The sequence below is a fragment of the Electrona antarctica genome (assembly GCF_951216825.1).
Source record: "Electrona antarctica genome assembly, chromosome: 20".
Classification (NCBI taxonomy): domain Eukaryota; kingdom Metazoa; phylum Chordata; class Actinopteri; order Myctophiformes; family Myctophidae; genus Electrona; species Electrona antarctica.
The window spans coordinates 26,461,075-26,484,187 of record NC_136801.1 but is presented as its reverse complement, the minus strand read 5'-3'; the positions used below and the strand labels follow the sequence as shown (position 1 = coordinate 26,484,187).

The window sequence follows — 23,113 nt, the reverse complement described above, 5'->3', positions numbered from 1 at the left end:
TACCAACAAAATAAAATCTTTAGATGTAACAGATGTACAGATGTAATTACGTGCAGATGCAATTTCATAAAGACTCAGCTGGAGTAATGCAAAAATAGGAGCATCTACAGTTTATGTATAAGTATAATTATTGGTATTATAAGTATAATTATTCTTTTGATTCTGGTTTAAATTAACACATTTACATGATTTACATAAATTATGCCGCTACAATGGCATATTGGTACTGGTACTGGCATATTGGTACCTCTGTACTGTACTGTACTAATGTTCCAATTGTGACAGTTACGATATATTTTATATAATATAGTACAACACTGTACACTACAGTGTACAGATATTCATCAGCCAATTCAAATAAGGTTTGCCTACTAGAACAAGGGTTGAGTGTGTGCTTATTTGTGACCTTTTCTCCATTTCTGCTTACCAGCAGTTAATTATGTTTTGTTCATCTCTGTATGACACAACTACTTGTGCTGGTGTGTTTGTTAAAAGCATTCGATGTGAACCCAGTAGAATGCCCAGTCAACACTTGTGGTGGTGACACAATGCAATGCTCTTGGTGGGTGGAGCAGAGGTGTTAAGCTTTGTCTCTCTCCCTCTCTGCCGAATCCTGCTGTCTGGAGTCTTCCTGTATCTGCTGCATCCCTCTCCTGTGATACACTCATTTAGCTCATTAAAGTTAATGAGTGATGTGCCCGTTTGCCAGAAACACTTCAACTTGCAACTTGGCCAAACCTCAACGCACCCAGCAGCCCCAAGAACAATTAGAAAACTAGAAAGGTCGCAATTTAAAAAAATTGCAAAGTGTGGTTGCCGCAGTGGCTCACATATGCCCCTCCCACTGATATTGCCAGCCAATTACAATGTCGCGTCACCCCTGCGATCATGCGTAAGTAATTCGGAGGGGATTTATCCCCCAAAAATCATGTTTTTGCGACAAACGGTTACATTTCTCGCATTTGCGGCGCCCCCTATGGATGAAAATGGAATTACTTTTGGTACTTGGTTGATTTAACCACCCGCGACATGTGATTCAAATTTGGGATGGATCGGACATTTCGTTCGGGATTTTAGGCATTTTTTGTAAAATAGGCCCATCCCACTAACTTCGGAAGCCGATTACGGCCGAACGATACGCACTATCAAAATTCCGCCTGTGGTGTCTTCATCGGAAAGGTCCAGAGATCATGTGTACCAATTTGTGTGAGATTTGGACAAAATCTGTAGGAGGAGGAGCAAAAAGTGTGTTTTGGAGAAAATTCAAAATGGCGGAAAATCTATCATGACGCAAATGGGCGTGGCCTATATGGGAATTTTGAATTTACGACCTACGATTCAAGAGTTATAAGCCAAAACGTAAAGTGGGCTGTTATAGCGCCACCATGAGGCCGACCGATATAATTATAAGTTAATTAATTTTAGTAAGTATTACGAATTATCCCTCCAAGTTTTGTAACTATAGCCCTTACGGTCTCCGAGGAAAAAATACTTGAACGTGTTTTTCCGCATTTTCCCATTCATGTCAATGGGGAAATTTAATTCACTAATAAATTAATATCAATTAAACTATACAATATTTCTCTTAGCAATGAGCAAGCACACGATTCCCGATTTTTACGGTCAATTTGACATATGGGTCAAGTGCGTACAGTTAAAACTGTGGGAGGAGTAGCGTTTCAAAAAAAAGGTTACTCCAGTAAAAAGAAACTAGAAAGGTCGCAATTTTAAAAAATTGCAAAGTGTGGTTGCCGCAGTGGCTCACATATACCCCTCCCACTGATATTGCCAGCCAATTACAATGTCGCGTCACCCCTGCGATCATGCGTAAGTAATTCGGAGGGGATTTATCCCCCAAAAATCATGTTTTTGCGACAAACGGTTACATTTCTCGCATTTGCGGCGCCCCCTATGGATGAAAATGGAATTGCTTTTGGTACTTGGTTGATTTAACCACCCGCGACATGTGATTCAAATTTGGGATGGATCGGACATTTCGTTTGGGATTTTAGACATTTTTTGTAAAAATAGGCCCATCCCACTAACTTCGGAAGCCGATTACGGCCGAACGATACGCACTATCAAGATTCCGCCTGTGGTGTCTTCATCGGAAAGGTCCAGAGATCATGTGTACCAATTTTTGTGAGATTTGGACAAAATCTGTAGGAGGAGGAGCAAAAAGTGTGTTTTGGAGAAAATTCAAAATGGCGGAAAATCTATCATGACGCAAATGGGCGGGGCCTATATGGGGAGATGCGTCATGGCCCAAGGAATACAGGGAAAAAGAATTTTGGATTTATGACCTACGGTTCAAGAGTTATAAGCCAAAACGTAAAGTGGGCTGTTATAGCGCCACCATGAGGCCGACCGATATAATTATAAGTTCATTAATTTTAGTAAGTATTACGAATTATCCCTCCAAGTTTTGTAACTATAGCCCTTACGGTCTCCGAGGAAAAAATACTTGAACGTGATTTTTCGCATTTTCCCATTCATGTCAATGGGGAAATTTAATTCACTAATAAATTCATATCAATTAAACTATACAATATGTCTCTTAGCAATGAGCAAGCACACCATTTCCGATTTTTCCGGTCAATTTGACATATGGGTCAAGTGCGTACAGTTAAAACTGTGGGAGGAGTAGCGTTTCAAAAAAAGGGTTACTCCAGTAACATAATAATAAAGTGTTACAATTACAATAGTCTGGTTGCCCTTTAGGGCAACCACACTAATAAGTCTCAAACGGGTTCTGGACTCCATACAGATGGCACAATTACTGATTGTGTTTTGAAGAGGCACGCTGGCAATCAAGCGCTCTGCAGAGTGGTTGTAAGTGGACTGGTTCATGAGTAATTGCCTCTTCAGGTCAATTAGCGGGAGCTTTTGCAAGGAGCGGGTGAGAACTTCTCCCTGTGCTGTGCTGCGTGCTGACAGGAGAGAGGAGGATTGGTCTGAGGTGAAAATGTATATCAAAGCAGAATGCACCTCTTGAGAGCCATGGCATGCCCTCTCTTTATGCCTCTCTATGCCTCTTTATCTCCCTGCCTCTCCCTCGCTTCCTGCATTAGGGAGATATCTGGAGATCTTACATAACCACGTTCAAAGAGAGGAAGAAAAAGGGAGAAACAGACTTGTCTTGCAAGGATATAAAAGCACACTCACTCAAATGAGGAACAGCAAAGAGAATAGAAATGGAGAGGAGCGTGCCGCGGGTTCGACTCCCGATCCCGACGGCACTTACTGCATGTCTTCCCCCCATGTCTCTCCACATTTCCTGTCAGCCTACTGTCTGTCCCTCCATAAAATATATAAAATAAAGGCGAAAGCCACTAAAAAATATTAAAGAAATGGAGAGGAGCTCAAAAGTAGAGTTAGGTTCCCTGCAGTGCTGCTGGTCTGATGAAACGCAGCAGGGGATTTGGAATTAATTGCTGATGTTATGGATGGCGGCGTGCATACGTTGGTTAGACATACTAACAGTCTGACAACACCGGCGCTCACGACATGCATGCAGTTAAAACTAACCTGTGGCTTCCAGGCTGTGAGGTTTGGTTGTCGGACTAATGCCTGTCGAACTGTTAGTACATCGGACCAAACACATGCACCCATGGATGGCTTGATATTTGGCATGCTTGCTTGCTTCTCGCTTAGTTACATAATTCAGCAGTGTGATCTCCATGTAATATTTATGTGCTAGCATTTAGTGGGGTGAAGGTTAAAGATGAAGCAACAGGGACTGGTAGTGAGAGAGAGATCTGTTTCATAATGAAATAACTTTACGTTTTTTAGAAGAAATGGGCTCCGCCCACAAATGTGTGTCATGCAAAAGTCTACCTGTTATAGTGCCGCCATTGGCCGACTTAAGGCTTTCCTTAGCCTACCAGGAGTGCAAAGTTTCGTGCCGATCGGTCCAGCGACAGACGGGTGGACTCACAGGACCAAAAACATTATCCCATGCCCAAATACTGTAGCTGCAGGTTACCCTAATGCATAATCTTTGACCGAAACTTACTTCTAAAGCAACATATTGGAGAACCATACAGTATATTGCCCAGCACAATTTACAATTCAGATGCTCTTAGTCCAGAGCGACTTACAGTCACATGGTTATCATCATCATACTATAATTCAGTCAATGTCTGAATGAATGAATGAATGTGTGTCACTGTAACTGCCGTATCTCCTCACCGCCTGCACCAAACGCTCCCACTTTTCACACAGGCATTGACCATAATAATATGGAGGTCTTAACAAAGCCCTTTTTCCAATTTAACAAATTATAAATTAATAATTAATTTATTAGTGAATTCAAAATGCAAAAAAGGCACCCAGGGCGCAGTACCCCCAGCGGCCACAAGGGGGGGGGGGGCAATATCTCACAACGGGTAAGGGCTAGTACATCAAATACAAAGAAATAGTCATCAAGGATCATAAGTAAGCTAGTAAGAACATAACATCCGTCTATCAGTAGAATATCTGTTGCAATGTTAATGGTAAATGGTAAATGGTGCATTTATATAGCGCCTTTATCCAAGGCACTTTACAGAGATTGTGCATTACATTCACCCATTCACACACACATACATACACCGATGGCAGCGGAAACCATGCAAGGCACCAACTAGCACATCGGGAGCAATTAGGGGTTCAGTGTCTTGCTCAAGGACACTTCGACAGTAACTCTGCGGGAGCCCGGGTTCGAACTGGCAACGTTACGGTTACCATCCAGGCGCTCTACCCCTGAGCCACCGCCGCCCCCATATCTGTACCAGTCCCCTTTATCTCTACTGTGTTGTGTTAGTGTGTTCATCATACCTAAACGCTCCAGTAGTGGCTTTTATCCTACAGTATAATGTTATTGTATATTGTATATACTGTTATACTGTACTGTTATTGCTTCTATACGTGGCCCTAAGACCCAACTAAATGAATAGCCCACTGCTTTTCTTTACATTTTCCTGGTGAGTAACACACATGCACGTGCGCACACACACACACACACACACACACACACACACACACACACACACACGCACGGGCGCGCACACACACACACACACATGCATCCACGCGAACACATGTTTATATGCACGCTCACGCACGCACCAACACACACACAGGCACAGACTTGGTCTGACGACATTATCATGTTTTCTCCCTCTGCATGTAGCGCGTCCAGTCAGAATACCTACTGTATGATGTTTGTACAGTGAGCGTGAAACAGGTGCTGGGCGTGTATGCAAATCCCTCAGGTCAGTGCTGCCACATGGGCCCGTGTGTTATTGTTGAGCCAGCCTGCGTGTGGCTGTGTGGGACCATGGAAAACAACAATGAGACCACAGAGTTCTCTGTATTCAAAAAGACTGTCTCCAAATGGCACTGTGGGACCTAACCGTGGCTCTCTAAAATCGGATTAAACCCCCAAAATTGTCAGGTGGAGAAAATGAGATGCATAAAATAACTGAATCTGAGGTTAAACGTGTGCCGGGCCGGGTATGGGACCCCATGCAGATGATGACCCCTGTTTGTGTCAGGGAGTTTGGTCCACGTAACTCAGGGTTAAGTGTTCATTCCTGGCCATCTGTAAACAGTCAAACCGCTGGAATGTCCGGCAGACCGAGAGAGGACGAGGACAGAACAGGAATCATCATCCTAAATCACAGCTACTCCGGACAGGAAATGAAGCCTCTCTCTCTCTCTCTCTCTCTCTCTCTCTCTCTCTCTCTGCGTTCCTTCTCTCTCCTGTCTATCTAGGATATCTGTTCTGCCAAAAGTTCTTCTCATCTACTGTGTCCTTTCCTTTCCCCTTACCTTTTTTGGTACTGCGTGCAAGTGTTTTTTGAAAGCGTGTGTGCGTGTGCGTGCGTGCGTGCGTGCGTGCGTGCGTGCATGCGTGCGTGCGTGCGGTCACAGGCAGACATTGTACACTCAACTGTTATCTGTCATGAATTATGACCTCCCATCAGTCGGCTGTATCATCTGTCCAACTCACCTTGTCCCTATTTCTCCTACAACCTTGAGTTAAGTTTGTGATAGACTCACAAGTCAGTCTCTAAAATGTTTCTCTCAAAGACAGACTATAAGGACAATTCCCCAGAGATTGATTCGTATCTATGGAATAGTGACAACATGATACACAATAGTCTAGTCAGAGTGATGTTTAATAATTTATGTATGTAGATGGCATTCCATTTCTCACAGAATTATTTCTGCCGACATGCATTTCTCAACTCTCACGCATGCACACGCACGCACGCACGCGCACACACACACACACACACACTTTAAGGGTCTGATCACATCACATAGACCCTTCTATGTGACACACACACACACACATAGAAGAAAAACCTTTTTCATCGCCAGTCTCACTAACTGAGGATGTCTTCTCAAAGTGTGGTAACTTCATGTACCTCTGTGCTAATGAGCACATCTCTCCACATCTCCGTGGCTCACATGAGGTTTAAATACATTAGTGCATGTGAGGTAAAGAACCTCAGGGGAAGATGGAGACTCGGGGTGGGTAGATGTAGTCTCAGGAGTTGGCGGGCCATCCACGAGGCTCTGCACTGCAGCTGTCGGTCATCATTCAGTAGTGGATGTTAATTTAGTACCTTTAATTGAATACTGTACTTAAGTAGCCTATAGGTTTTGAGTGTCTGTACTTTACTTAAAGGGCCACTTCACCCCTTTTACAACGAGATCTTATTTTAATGATGTTTGGGAGACAATAACCACTTTCCTGGGGTTCTTACGTGGGTAACATGTGTTTTTAGATATTTTAATATTTCAAAGTGGTCATGGGCTCCATGATGTCATGGACAATGGGCTCACTTCCTTCCTGGACTACAATTCCCATAATGCTTTGGTCCACTGCTCCTCCTTGTGGATAGGGGGAGGGCTGTCTTACTGAGACAACATGTAGTCCAGGAAATAAGTGAGCCCAGTGTCCATGACATCATGGAGCCCATGGACACTTTGAAATACTGAAATATCTAAAAACACAAATTACCCACATAAAAACCGCAGGAAAGTGTTTCTTGTCTCCCAAACATCATTAAAATAAGATCTGGTTGCAAAAGTGGTGAAGTGGCCCTTTAAGTTCAGTTTGTTATTTTTTTCACACTTGTGACTTTCACTCCACACTACATTTCAAAGGCAAAACTGTCCTTTTTTTTTAGTCCCCTACATTTCTGGGAAGGGACTATACAGGGACTATACAGGGACTATACAGGGACTATACAGGGACTATACAGGGACTATACAGGGGATTATACAGGGACTATACAGGGGATTATACAGGGACTATACAGGGACTATACAGGGACTATACAGGGACTATACAGGGACTATACAGGGGATTATACAGGGACTATACAGGGGATTATACAGGGACTATACAGGGACTATACAGGGACTATACAGGGACTATACAGGGACTATACAGGGGATTATACAGGGACTATACAGGGGATTATACAGGGACTATACAGGGACTATACAGGGACTATACAGGGACTATACAGGGACTATACAGGGACTATACAGGGGATTATACAGGGACTATACAGGGGATTATACAGGGACTATACAGGGACTATACAGGGGATTATACAGGGACTATACAGGGGATTATACAGGGGATTATACAGGGACTATACAGGGACTATACAGGGACTATACAGGGACTATACAGGGACTATACAGGGGATTATACAGGGACTATACAGGGGATTATACAGGGACTATACAGGAAGGGACTATACAGGGGATTATACAGGGACTATACAGGGGATTATACAGGGACTATACAGGGGATTATACAGGGACTATACAGGGGATTATACAGGGACTATACAGGAAGGGACTATACAGGGGATTATACAGGGACTATACAGGGGATTATACAGGGACTATACAGGGGATTATACAGGGACTATACAGGGGATTATACAGGGACTATACAGGAAGGGACTATACAGGGGATTATACAGGGACTATACAGGGGATTATACAGGGACTATACAGGGGATTATACAGGGACTATACAGGAAGGGACTATACAGGGGATTATACAAACATTGTGAAAATAGCAGTTCTATAAAACGGCTGATCTGCTATTTTCGCTATTGTACTAGTTGAGAATCCACCATGTCGAAGGGTTACTCGAGGAGTGGAGAGTGAGAGGTATAAGAGATGGATGAAAGAGGACGACTGGGGGTGTACTGCGTAGGTTGTAAGCATCATGCAATCACAGGTGTATTCATGCAGTGGTGATTGACATGCAGAGGGGGTGACTCGGCGCCAATATAGGAAATTGAATTGGCTGAGCAGCGACCGAATGGGCCTCTAATTAACCTGACATCAGCAAAATGTCAAGCCAGACTCTGTGTGAAGAATGCAGACGTCCAGAAGTAACTTACCGTATTTGGACAGCGGATGACTTAACTAAGTTAAACGGACCAAAACATGTTGTGGGGCAGTTTAGAAAGAATTGGAAATTTGAGGAAGAATATTAATTCAAGCACCGACATCCATCGCACTATGGAGCATAAATTAGGCTTTATGGGCAGTTTAGAAAGAAGACAAATTATTATGAGGGAGAAGGTGCACAAAATACGAACAGATTTAGGTGGCCTTGGGTATAAATTAAATAAATTAAACTTTATTATCGTGTCTAGGGTGTCAGCCAGATCGAGCGGCCTTGCAGTATATTTAAACTGGATGAGATGAGGTATCGAGTTGTGATATTCCTTCGTGGTGAAACCCAAAGCATTTGACTTGCACAATAGATGTTTGGTCATTGCACTGAATGTGGCATTCATCAAGGCAAAGGCATGCCAAAACCTAAGCAAAAAAATTGATTCAGTCTCATTTCCAAAACTCAGTCAACTGTAGCAACAGGTGAAAATGAGAGGTGGAGCGTAGCAAGCAATCAAGAAACACTGACCCCTATCCCACCTTTTAACTTTTGCCGTCTTTCCACCCTGAATGAAAACTTAATTGAACAGGAGTTGGTTTCTGTCTGATTTACCTCTGTGTCTTCTGACCTTCATTCAAATGCACGACCAACTCTTGTTCTGGGAGACGATTGTGTGTGTGTGTGTGTGTGTGTGTGTGTGTGTGTGTGTGTGTGTGTGTGTGTGTGTGTGTGTGTGTGTGTGTGTGTGTGTGTGTGTGTGTGTGTGTGTGTGTGTGTGTGTGTGTGTGTGTGTGTGTGTGTGTGTGTGTGTGTGTGTGTGTGTGTGTCACACAGGCAGACACCTCCGTGTTGTGGACCTTTTACAGTGTCTTCTGACCTTCATTCAAATGCACGACCAACTCTTGTTCTGGGAGACGATCCTTGTGTGTGTGTGTGTGCGTGTGTGTGTGCGCGACATGAGAGGTTTTGGGCGGATTGGAGCCCTGGTCCACTGGTGTGTGTGTGTGTCATTGATGGAGGCATTTAGATAGCTTGGTTATCGATCCTCCATAGGTGGTTAAACGTACACAGTCATCAGAGCCTGCCTGACTTGCACTGTGTCCTTCAAGGTTGGAGACATGGCTGTGGGTGGCTGCAACCCTGTAGAACCATGTTCTTATGCGCCTGTGTGGGCGAGTGCACCTGTCTTACAATATTTGTGAGGGCCACATCTCATCTCCCCACAAGTACAGTAGAATTTATATATGTGGGCACTGTATATACCCATGTGTGCATATCGGTCGGATATGTGGAAAGGAAGTCCGGGAAGATTCACAGTGGCTGTCACAGTTTCTTGACTTGAACCCTGTAGAAAATCCCTGGTGGGATTTGAAGAAGTCTGTTGCAAAACAAAAGAAAAAAGTATAGAGGGTATGCGCGTGACATCATCATCATACCCGGAAGTTATGTGGGAATGCCTACTGATTGTCATAAAACTACTTTCTGGCCTTGACAGCCCATACATCCAAACAGAAAGGTCCTATCAATTGCATTAAACAACGTTAAACTCACTTTGCAAAAACTCACTTTGCCACTCACTTTGTGCATGTGCATACCCTCTATTCCCTCCTCAACTACAAATACCTTCGTAAGAAGAGCATGTACGTCACCTCTCTACTCCCTGTGTGAGGTGTCAAGTCTCAAGTATTGAGAAGGTCATTTTGCCGTTGACCTCCGTCCATAGCCTTTCATAATCCCACTGTCACTCTGTCCTTCCACCTCTCCATCATATCAGTATGAGACACTGAGGTTGACAAGGAGGCTTAACGATAGCGTTTGACTGAATTGAAGTGGACAACGTGTGTGTGTGTGCGTGTGTGCGCGTGCGATTGCCAGTAGCATTCGGGTACTTCACACACTAGCATTTTCTTTGAAAGACCCAATGTATTGTTATCTTGCTGTGAGACGCCGTTTATATAAGGATAAATGATGTGAACACAGCATGGCTAATGATTTTCCAATAACCTATTACTAATTTTTGCAGTAATGCCTGATTAAATACTTGGTTACGCGCAGGGACACGCACCATAAACAACGGATCTACAGTACAGGCTCACAATGCAATCGCGTTGTGAGTTTATAGTTATAGTTTATAGATTGGCGAGATTATGCGACACCATCGCATAACACAGCATACATTTATCTTCCTCTGTTATCCCAGCCTTGTTCCCAGTCTTTCCTCCTCTCAGGAGGAGAAAATATGTATTGGCGCTGCTCTGCGGCGACAGGCATAAGGGCTACGCTTGCATGCAGGCCCTTTGTCTAAGACAAATTTCTTCCTCGGGAGACAAATAATAAAGAACCTTGAACCTTGAAAAGCCTGGTAAGGATCAAGGAACTGTGGCAGTTAGTGTCTATAGGGCAGAATTTACTTCATGTACTTCCCCAGAAGCTGTCTTTTATTTTATTTTATTAATACCGACACGGTTTTCATGAATATAAACAGATCTGTAGCTGTACAGCATCAACTTCCTGTACTTCCAAGTAGATTTTCAGTAGCTGTTCTTAACTCCTTGGCATAGCCAATTTCATGCATGCAACACTCACCTGGAATCTGTACTGCCGTAATTGCTAACCGGGGACTCGCTGTCAGGCATTAGAGCCTACAGTATGTGGTATATGCCCTAACAACTTGGTTATCGGGTCTCCCTGGAAACTTGCATACACTACCACATCCATATACATAGAAACCCAGACAGACACGCCCGTGCGTACAAACATGCACGTGCGCAAACAGTACACGCTTATACAAAGTGTCCATGCGCAATTGCGCATACAACATAAATACATGCAGTTTAGCCAGCAGTTTGCAGCGTACCCACCTGGCTGCTGCAGTCGGTTATTTGTCTCAATTATAGCGAGGGAAGGAAATCTGATGAATGGTCGTCTGGCGGCGTTTGTCCTTCCACAGTTTCACACCAAGAAGCAGCCCCGCTGTAAGGTGCATAGGTCAATCACGCGTGTGTGTGCGTGTGTGTGTGTGTGTGTGTGTGTGTGTGTGTGTGTGTGTGTGTGTGTGTGTGTGTGTGTGTGCGTGCGCGTGCGCGTGCGTGCGTGCGTGCGTGCGAGCGTTGAGCAATGGTGGAATGCCACATCACGTATTACAGGACAGCTGGTGCATGCATTCTGGTGGGAGGGACTGTGATGGGTCAAGACTCCTGCTACAGTAGCAATTTTATTTACTTACAGTGTGCACACGCGCGCACGTGTACACACACACACACACACACACACACACACACACACACACACACACACACACACACACACACACAGCCCTATTCTTCTCCATTCTGCCCCCCTACCTCCCAGAACAATGCCTCTGCAGTGTGAGCAGGCTGGGCAGCGGGGCACATCTAGATTAATCCATTTTGGGCGAGAACCCCTTTTGGTGTTAGCATTATGTTATGCTTTAGCTATTGAAAAATAGCAGATCTACAAGCTCATAGCGCGCCACCGAGTGGCGCGCTACGAGCTTGTAGGTCTGCTATTTTTGAAAAATCGAAGAACGACTGACATAGAAACATAGCTTTTTCAGAAAACTGTCAGGATGTAGAAGACATTTATAGAATCTGATCTCAGGTCAGAATGGGTTAATCACTTTCAGCGCTGGCTCTGGAGGCCACATTTACGGTTCTGCTGCCGGTGGGATGAATGGGCCACTGAGTACGGGACTGATTGCTTCCTGCCACTTTGCACACTGTCTGCAAGGAGCCACGGAGGGAAGAGCTGTCATGCTCTGCCATCTAGTGGTTTGTTGATGCCTCTGTTCAGCGTTGAGCAAAACATCCCATCGTTTTCAATCATATATACAGTACTGTATTTAACCCATTTTGACCTGAGATCAGATTCTAAAAACGTCTTCTACATCCTGACAGTTTTCTGAAAAAGCTATGTTTCTATGTCAGTCGTTCTTCGATTTTTCAAAAATAGCAGACCTACAAGCTCGCCACCGAGTGGCACGCTATGAGCTTGTAGATCTGCTATTTTTCAATAGCTAAAGCATAACATAATGCTAACACCAAAAGGGATTCCCGCCCAAAATGGGTTAAAGTGTAAATCACAATTTCACCATCCAAGGTGTTTTTCTCTGTAGCAGCTTGTTTTTATTTGACACTATAATGTTTAGTTCCAAAACTACTGAGGCAATCTAAACTCATTTTACAGCTGTGCTTTTCTACTTCCATATGGAGGCAGTTCATTTTACGATATCCATTGAGAAGACGAATACTCCTCCATACCACCTCCAGCTGCTGTCTCAACGGTGGCACGAGTTGCAGTTGGGCGACATTCCTACCTTGAATAGGACTAGTCTGGAAACCAGACAAATCTGCCAGTGTAAAAAAAAAAGGAACCCCCACCCCTCAGTGATATTAGTCTGGCCATGCCAGGCTATCTTAAAACATGGTAATCATGACACATCTACACAAAATGGAATGTTGACCAATTTGTCTTCATCCCATGGAGAGTTTTGAGTATGATAATTTATATTTTGTCACATGACCCTTTCAAACTTAGAAGCCAGGAGACTGTGGCTTGTATATTGTATCTGATCTCAAGCGACACTGCTCGCTGAAGGTGCCAATAGGCAGGCATGTAGGTACTTCTGTTGTCCACTGGGAGGGGCTGATGGGTCAATAATGTAGAAGGAGTCCCCATACTCTCTCTCTCTCTCTCTCTCTCTCTCTCTCTCTCTCTCTCTCTCTCCCCCTCTCTCCCACCCAGGCATTCACCAACCCACCCACCCATGCACCTACTGATCTTTAACCTCTTCCCCATGTCGACCCCCCTGTGGAGAAGTAAGATGTGGCTTGATCAAGCACTATACTAATCTGTTTTCCTTTAATCCACTTGTTCCATACCAGAGATTACAAACCTAGTTTCTAATCCAACATGTTACCGGATGCACAGAGGAAGAGGACAGGTTTTTCATTTTAATTCAGAGGAAGATCGAGGCAGGCCTCTGTTGTAATTTTCTTTGTCTTTTTTTTGTAAGTGCCAAGGCACAAAAGATCCTTTTTTTTTTTCATAGAGAATGCCTGCTGCTGAAATCAATCATTTTACAGCCGGTTGCATGATCTGACACGCAGGGTTACCTGCAAGGCTGTAGTCAAATCCTCTCATCCACCTGCTAGCCTGTGGTAAAGATGTTCACTAATCCTCATCCTACCCCACATTCTCTGTCTCCACACCCATACAAGGCTATGCTAGACACACGACGTAGAGACAAAAGGATCCCGCACATTGTCTTCACTTACAGAATTCGATTTATTGAGCAACATTTCGGTCGTTCAGACCTTCATCAGGTATAAAGAAGAACTGACAAACATTCAGTATAAGTACAACTCTGGGGTCAGCGGGGGCCAATCTGATGCCCCGCGCCAATCCGTTACCATGGAGAGACACACCAAAATAGTTTCCTATTGAGTGAAGTGCTTCAGTTTTTTTCACCCTCTCCTTTCTGTGTGTCCGTGTCTTGCTCAGTTCCTCCTTTTATTCCTTTCCTTGCTTCATTCCTGCCACTGACTGTATGCACTTATTTAGTGCTGGAGAACATTAGTGAATCGGTGAAAGAGATGCATGGCAAGTTTGTAAAGTACATTTGGGTGAAATTGAGGTCATAAAACCTAAAAGAAAATTAATGTTATGAAACCTTTCAAGTTGTAGTGAAAGGAAAAATAAGTTTTCCACACTTTTAGACCATATCCGTGGTCATCATATGGGCATACCTAACAATGGGCAAATTCTCATTTCTGTGTGGTTTTTATATCAAAAGTCCATAAAAACTATTTTTTTAATGACTTCCTGAAAACGAAAACGTGCTGCGTGATGACGTGTCGAGGCCGGGAGGCTGGGAAATAAAGTTGGCTAGAGAGAACTAGGCCCTTCTAGAAGTAGAACTAGGCAATTAAATTGTCTTCGATGAACTTTGATGTATTTTGGATGTGGTTTTGATGTGGTACTTTTTGAGTGGTGTAAACCACTCCTACAACTGGCTTTTGTGTGCATAAAAAAATGACCGTGGTTGCTATGTTCAAAATAATTTCTGACGTAATTAAATCACACCCGGGTGAACTGGATGACCGTAGCAACCGTGGTCATTTTCTCTGCGCAAAAAAAGCCAGTTGTGAAATCACATCCAGGTGTGATACATACATTTATCAAAAATTATAGCTTTTTTTACTTAACATATTTTGTGTGATTTCATTACGTCAGACATTACGTCAGACCACGGCTGATCATGCTATATAAAACCTTACACCACTCAGTTCACACGGGTGTGATTTTTTTATTTATATTTGGGCGCTACACTTCTTCTGCCAACCTGGGGGGGCAGCGGACTGACCTCATGCCTCCTTCTATGCATGAGGAGTCCAAGCTGCTTCTTTTTACCTGATTTTTTTCAGGTGAAAAGAAGCAGCAGAAGCAGTCCGGCCGGGAGTTTCCCCGGCCGGACGTAGCGCGTGGAAGGAACACGTTATTCCGACCAGTTCCTTTCCCCTCCATCAGGCGCCCCGGCTGGCCAGGGGGAGGTGTGATGTGGTACTTTTGATTAATCTCCCCATGGATCCCCAAGCTTTAAACATCTCTAATACCACATCAGATTATCAGATGCTACTGTACATGTGCCATTGGAATGCATGCATGGGGGACATTTGACCAGCTAGATTAACTGTTGCCCTGTTGGACCTCGAGCTCTATTCATGTAAAATTGAAAAGCAGTGCAGTGTGTATAGCTGAACGTAGAGCCGCTATTGTTGATCCCGAACAAAATAGGTTGTGCTGTTCTTGAAATGTATAGGCTTAATCCCTTATGTATCTGACCAGGCCAAATCCAGGTCACATGCGTCACACAAGTGTGTGCACAGTTATTGCATCGGGTGGAGGAGCCCACTTTGAATGGTGTGTTACTGTGTTTACAAACAACTGAAAATCCTACTCATAAGTGGAATGGATGAAACATAATGAGGTGTGAAGTTAAATCTAATTGATTGAGTTGTTGCAGCCTGGTAAAGTACAAACATTTCTGCCTTTTGTGCATATATGTACCGTATGAATTATTTTGTGTAAGAAGCAAACGTTACATGCGTGCTTATACTGTAACATGGCATAGTGCAACAGCTGCTGACACATGAATGAACATGATGGGAAACCTTGTGAATGAGCATAGTAGGTCTGAGGCAATTTATGTGTGTGTGCGTGCAGTACATGCACGGACGCATTGACATACAAACTTACGCACGCACACACACACACACACACACACACATGCAGCCAGATGGTTGTAATCCTTGATTTTTCCCTGTGTTAGAAAAAACAATCTCCCTTGTGTTGGGATTACGTTGTTCTCCAATCAGATTTGTAGCCACTCTCCAGTGTTGATGGGAGGTGAGGTGGCAGGCAGGGGTGATAGAGGAGGCAGGCGGGCAATAGGCACACTGTAGCGAGTACAACATAGTAGCTCGCCCACGGCACACCCCTGCTCTACTGTTCACCATTCACTGTGCCAGTCACTCATTGCCCTTCACTGACCAGGTAAGAGAAATGGAAAGAACGGGGGAAACTATACGAGTGATATTATTACCAACTTAATCCATTCTGGGCGGGAACCCCTTTTGTTGTTGTACGCATTATGTTGTACTTTAGCTATTAAAAAATAGCAGATCTACAATCTCATAGCGCGGCACCGAGTGCCGCGCTACGAGCTTGTAGGTCTGCTATTTTTAAAAAATCGGGAAAATGTGCCTCAAATCTTTGAATATATATTCTTTCAGTGCGAACATTTTTAGCTAAAATCTTTGCTTCTGGGGAGGTCCCTGGAACAACATATTTTCAGATGGGGGTTGGCGGCCAAATACATATATATATTTGGGGTTCTTTGACATATAAATGTTTGAGAACCACTGACATAGAAACATGGGTTTTTCAGAAAACTGTCAGGATTTAGAAGACCCATTTGTAGAATCGAGGTCAGGTCGAAATGGGTTAAAGGAGGATGAAAAAAGCATGTATGGTGATTTTGTCATTTTGTCGTACTAGTGTTTTCCGTTTCAGGTTAAAAACTGCAGCAGGGTAAACACAGGGCGGGCTGCATGACCTTAGCGTGATGTAATTAACACAGATGCAGCTATTAAAAACAGCCAGTTGAGTGAATCCAGTCATATTCAAATTGTAACTATGTAAAACTAAGTATATATCATATTCTACTTATTTTCTTTCTTGATGTTTTTAAAAGGTTCATGTACTTTTTATTTGCATTGTAATCCCCATAGGGGGATTTTAGATCGCCTCAAATAAGAACTGTGTTTGAATAATAAACAAATCATCCAGGCCGCTTCACTCATATGGATATGAAGAATCAACTGACTGAGAAAACACTAATGTTACTGCTGCTGAATTAGTTACATTTTCGCTAGAAGCAGACTGTATCATATATGAGTGACTGACTGTCGCAAATGATACAGAGACACCTCCCTGACAATAACGCAGAGACAGCTTGTTTATTTTTGGACCACAATGCTTATAGTAGACAATATTAAGATCGCCCCATGTTATTCTCCATAGAGAAATTGAACCGTGAACCAGGGGAATCGAGGGGACGAGCGAGTGACGTCAGGACTTCGGCGCTCTATAATGGCCATGCTCAAAGTATTGGGCCTCCATGTTGAAAGTGGTTTTGTCGTTTTATTTTTTTTATTTTATTTTTATAAATATTTTTATTGAGATTTTCACTGAAAGATATCCCAGGATCAGGTAGACACAGTAATAGTCATGATCACAGATCATATTCCTTGGGTAATATGACAGATTTAAAGTAAGTACAACATAAGATCTGAGTTATTTTGTTTGCATGTAATAGGTACAGAGATAAATAATAAGGTGACTATGAATGAATGAATGAATTTTATTTGTATAGCACCTTTCCAAACATATAGTTACAACGTGCTTTACAGACAGGTTATAAAACAGTAATCATAAAAACATCAAAAAAACAAAACATCAAAACATCAGAAACAATGAAATATGAAGAAAATAACAGGTCAATAAAACAATCAAAAGCAATATTAGGAAAAACACTTGGCATATAGATGTGTTTTTAAAAGCGTTTTAAAAGAAGACACTGATTCTGCTAACCTAAGAGCCAAGGGCAGGGAGTTCCAGAGCAAAGGTGCCCGAGCCGCAAAGGCCCGGTCACCCCGAGTGACCAGACGCGTTGCAGGAGGAACTAGGAGGGCCCTATCCGAAGATCTGAGGCAGCGCACAGGGTTATGGGGTTGGAGCAAGTCTGTTATATAAATGGGAGCTAGACCATGTAGAGCTTTAAAAGTAATCAATACAATCTTAAAATCAATTCTGTAGCTCACAGGGAGCCAGTGAAGAGTAGCTAAAATAGGTGTGATATGCTCACGTTTTCTCGTGTTGGTGAGTAGGCGAGCCGCCAAGTTCTGCACCATCTGGAGGCGAGATATATTTTTCTTGCTCATACCAGAGTATATTGAATTACAGTAATCCAGTCGTGAAGATATGAACGCATGTATGACGGTTTCGAAGTCTGCATATGACAAAACATGTTTAATTTTAGCGATATTTCTGATTTGATGGTAACACGACTGGACTACTTTGGTGACTTGGGTGTTGAAAGAAATATCTGGATCATGCTACTGAACACCCCGAGCCCCTCCCAAAAAGTAAAATAAATATATATTTTCTCCCCTTCATACCCAATTTGATAATATGCCAATTCCCAGTTCCCCTGCTTAGTGGTCCATCCCTGCAAATCCCCACAGAAGGTTGAAGGATGAAGATAGTCACGGGTCTCCTCCGATACCCGAGCTTCAAGCCACCAGCTTCTTTTCACCTGCCAGTTAAGAGCCTCACTAGGGGGGCGTAACGCATGTGGAGGAACACACTATCCTCCCCAGTTCTTCAGTATTGCACATTTTAATGGGCTCCCTCGCTGCTTTTCACTATGTGTGAATTTGTCTGCTGGAATATGATTCTTCTTTATATGTGTGAAGCAGCAGAAGCAGCTGTCAGATGGAACTGTGAGCTGATGTCAGATGGAACTGTGAGCTGATGTCAGACTAAACAAAGACATCTTACAATGAGAGACAGAGAGAGAGAGAGAGAGAGAGAGAGAGAGATATCTTAACCCATTTTTGGCGGGTCCCTGGAACAATATATTTTCAGATGGGGGTCGGTGGCCAATTACATATCATTTTTGTCCTTGACATGAAAATCTATAAGAACCACCGACATAGAAACATCTGAAAACTGTCAGTATTTAGAAAACATTTTTTTAGAATCGTCCCCATTATGGATAATTGTGCATGACATTAGGCCATGTGGAGGTAATTGCCATGTTCTTTATTTTGACATTATATGCCTGTGTGAAATGGACTGTACGTTAACATCCTTTATCAGTATGATGAATATAGGTGTTATGGGTCTTTCATTTTGTGCCTCCAAGCTTTATATGTCAAGCATGACCTACAAGGCCACTTCTGTGTATACATTTTTGAACAAATCAATCAAAGCTAACAGCACATAAATATACACATGATGTCAAGCTGCAGCACACAGGAGCTTAATCCTCCTAACCTAATGTCTCTAAGCAAAGTGTGTGTGTGTGTGTGTGTGTGTGTGTGTGTGTGTGTGTGTGTGTGTGTGTGTGTGTGTGTGTGTGTGTGTGTGTGTGTGTGCGTGTGCGTGTGTGTGTGTTTGATGTTGATGGTTGAAATTCCTTATGCCTGAGCAACATTCAGTTCATATAGTAACGCCTGCAGGCGGTGTGACAATCAAATCATATGGAGTCTAATTTCATGCTTACTTAGCTGTTTAAACACTGTTATGGCAGATTAGTGTGAGTAGCAGGCCTCTCGTGTGTGTGTGTGTGTGTGTGTGTGTGTGTGTGTGTGTGTGTGTGTGTGTGTGTGTGTGTGTGTGTGTGTGTGTGTGTGTGTGTGTGTGTGTGTGTGTGTGTGTGTGTGTGTGTGTGTGTGTGTGTGTGTGTGTGTGTGTGTGTGTGTGTGTGTGTGTGTGCGAAAGAGAGAACTGCCTACATTAAGCACTGATACTGTAAGCATTTTATAAAGAGAGAGAATGTGCATGCATGAGTTTCTAAATGTGCCTGCCTGTGGTTATCAAAGTTGTGCAGCAGCCACTTATATTTAGCACCGGCCTGTGTGAACAAGCACTTCCTAGACAATCCTTTGACAGCCTTTCTCCCTTTCTCCCTCCATGTCTGTCCCCAGGTCAGAGTTTCCAGTGTCTGGTGGACGTGGTCCCGGTGAAGAACGAGGATGGTGTTGTGATAATGTTCATTCTCAACTTTGAGGTCATGATAGACGACCGACTGAGTGAACCCAACCAGGAGCTCAACCATCGCCTGCCGACCTGGCTTGTCACCGGTACCCACTGTCTTATTGGCTAAGTGCCGTAACTAACTAGCTAACTGACTCACTGACTGAATGACGGTGGCTAGTTGGCTACATCACTCACTCACTCACTCACTACACTATTGGTTATAATCCTGTTAGAATAATTGGAAACTTTTTTTGTCTTTGTCTTTTTCTTTTTCTGCCCACTCTTTCTTCTTTTTCTCCTTCTGAAATGTACACTCTGAAGCGATATTGCCCTTTGCCCCTGTTGAGTGTTGACTTGATGCCATGTAGTCCTGAAGAAAGCAAGGCTTTTACAGAGACATTGAAGATGGAGTCACTTGGAGGGGGGAGGGAGGGAAGAGGGGTGAAAAAAAAACCCTGGGAATTGCACTTGTGTCATATGTATACATAGAAATGCTGTATATACTGTACTGCTCTTTCCAAATATAATAAATATTATATTAAAAAAAATGGAAATTGGATCCAACCTAAACTTCTAACTTCTAAAATTAAGTCCCTCATCTTAGTTGAGCACTGTTTCTTTCTTTCCCTGAATACTCTACTATGTATAATTATACATTTAACTGTCCCACACCTCTCAGAGGTGGATGGATATATGTTCTCATATTGTTGGACAGCAGTTGGACTACCCCTGATGGAGCCCTTCCTCCCTCTTCCTCAGGTCGACCCAGAGGCTTCAAGCTTCGTTTGCCCGTGCTGCGCTCCCTGTCCAACAGCAAGGGCTCTCTGGACGACCCTGAGGTGGGCCGCATCCCCACCGCCAATCCACTGCGTCAGGACCACCCCAGCCTAGAGACCCTGCCCCTGGGGGAGATCCTGCCCCTTACCCCCGTGCCACCGGAATACAGCGAAAGCAGGTACTGTAGTAGAACTCAAGTTTACTGTTATTACTACTGTTTTTATTGCCTACCGCACAGACCTTTATGTGGCATTATAGTAAGGGCATTTTATCAGGTATTTGACCAATCTGGGAACTAAATCGTTACCAAAAACTTTCTTCACCAATGTGTTTCTAAAGGTGTCTAATAACATGTACTAAAAGTTTGAAATTCAACTCCCGTGGGAAAATTGAGTTATTAGCATAATATGTGACCATACCCATAACATCCTATATAAGGCAAAAAAGTCCAAATTTCATCATTCTTTAAGTAGCATGTGACAAACTAGGGTGATTTCATGATTCTGAATCCATTCCAAGCATTAGTTTTGCACAAAAAACACTCCTTGGGCTAAATTAGGCCATATCCAGTTGACCAAATGTGCTGACCTCATCACGTTTGTGTGGCCGTTTTCCTCCCAAGGAGTGTTTTTTGTGCAAAACTAATGCTTGGAATGGATTCAGAATCATGAAATCACCCTAGTTTCATATGTCACATGCTACTTAAAGAATGATGAAATTTTGACTTTTTTGCCTTATATAGATGTTAAGGGTATGGTCACATATTATGCTAATAACTCAATTGTCCCACGGGAGTTGAATTTCAAACTTTTAGTACATGTTATTAGACACCTTTAGAAACACATTGGTGAAGAAATTTCTTGGTAACGATTTAGTTCCCAGATTTTCATAGATTTCTCTTACTATTACAGTACACTCATGATTCTTAAAGCTTAAAGATGGAGTGCCGTGATTTTTTTCCACCCTTAAACATGATCATCAGGTGTTATTGTTATATAAGGAGGTATAGTTTTTTCAAAAAAGTGTACAGTATTTGTTAAAATGATGGTTTTATGTGGACACACCCACCAGTTCATTAGGTATGCGTGAGTTTAACCTTAGCACCACCCACCTAATCCGGTCCCTCCGCCTCCTGCTTTAAGACCACCCACTTGTCCTAGTCCCTCCCCCTCCTTATAAAAGAACAGCCCATGGCTCTGCCCTTTTGTTTACAAAATGACAAATTTGTGTCTGTAATGTAACAAAAACTCTGTTTTTGTGAATGTTAGAAGTGAACACTGAGATATCGGATAAGCACCATTATGCACTTATACTGCCACCATTTATCCTTGTATAGGCCTTTAATCCACGCATCCCTCCATCCATACCATATCAGCCCTGTTTTTTCTGATTTTTTTTAATCATTTATTTATTTCCTCCAATTATATTGACCCTATTGTCACAATCAGCTCATCTCATCATCCAATTAAATCACTGTAATATACTGTAGGATATTGATTTCCTCCAGCTAAGCACCCTGGCATTGAAACTGTCCTTGAGTGCCACAGAAATTGTGGCACTCCATCTTTAAAACTAGGATATTTCTTCTTAAATTATTATTGTACAGTATCCATTTAATTGACCTGACAAAGATCCGTTATGGCTCTAAATTGTCTTTTTGATTAATAAAGAAGTCTCAACCATAGTTCGGTGTGTGGATTCTATCCTTATAAACTATGTTATTCTTTCTTTTAACCCAGCACCCAATGTCGATGTACAGTATGTATAGTTACCCCGCATCATATTGCATCCACTTGAACCATGCAGTCAGAGGGAGGTACAGTACATGTTTTGATAAGAGCCACAGGAATCAAAGGTTCCCTTTTCCTCGTGTCATTGGGTTCATTAGGTCAGCTCTGCAGAGTTGGCCAGAAGACCAGGAGGACCAACGTACCCTGCTGGTCTCAGGGGACGCCGCCCATCCCCCCGGAGGTCCTCGCACGCAGTCGTCGCCCTGCGTGGTCTCCCATCGCCACAGCCTCAACCCAGACGAGGCCTCCAACTGCTCCTTGTCCCGCAGCCGTTCGCGGGAGAGCATCCACAGCATGCGCCGTGCGTCGTCTGTCGACGAGATCGAGGCCATGAGGCCCGATTGGGACCGGAAGGGCCGCAGATTTAGCATCAGGCCGTCGAGCAGCAGCACAGGTATTACACATACTGTACATACAGCATAGAGTTTCACAGTTAAAGACAGGGCAACAAATCATTTTAAATGCTGGAAATTCACCTGAAAAAAAAACTGTACCTGTACCTAACAATAAATATGTCGTATACATTTTGGAAAGCGTGTTCGATCAGCTAAATCCGCCCACGCCCATTTTCAATATTTCCGATACTCAAGGCTGTGACATTAGGAGTGGAAGTACCCTTACCTTGTTGCTGCTTGACCGTACTGCTTGACAAATACACACTCCAGTACACACTCAATATACAGTTACATTTGCATGGAATTGCAAATGTAGCTGCATTGCAAATGTAGCTGGTTTTGAATGCTAGACATGTATAGGCCAGTTGATTACTGTATGT

General features: G+C 43.2%; 1 protein-coding gene across 1 annotated transcript in view; it reads left to right on the top strand.

Moving 5' to 3' along the window:
- kcnh2b (potassium voltage-gated channel, subfamily H (eag-related), member 2b) overlaps positions 1-23,113 on the top strand; it is a 310,233-nt gene that overhangs the window by 156,085 nt on the left and 131,035 nt on the right. The window contains exons 4-6 of the mRNA XM_079489821.1: positions 19,720-19,875; positions 20,531-20,726; positions 22,437-22,732. Of these exons, the coding sequence (XP_079345947.1) occupies positions 19,720-19,875; positions 20,531-20,726; positions 22,437-22,732 (648 nt within the window). The remainder of the gene's footprint in view (positions 1-19,719; positions 19,876-20,530; positions 20,727-22,436; positions 22,733-23,113) is intronic.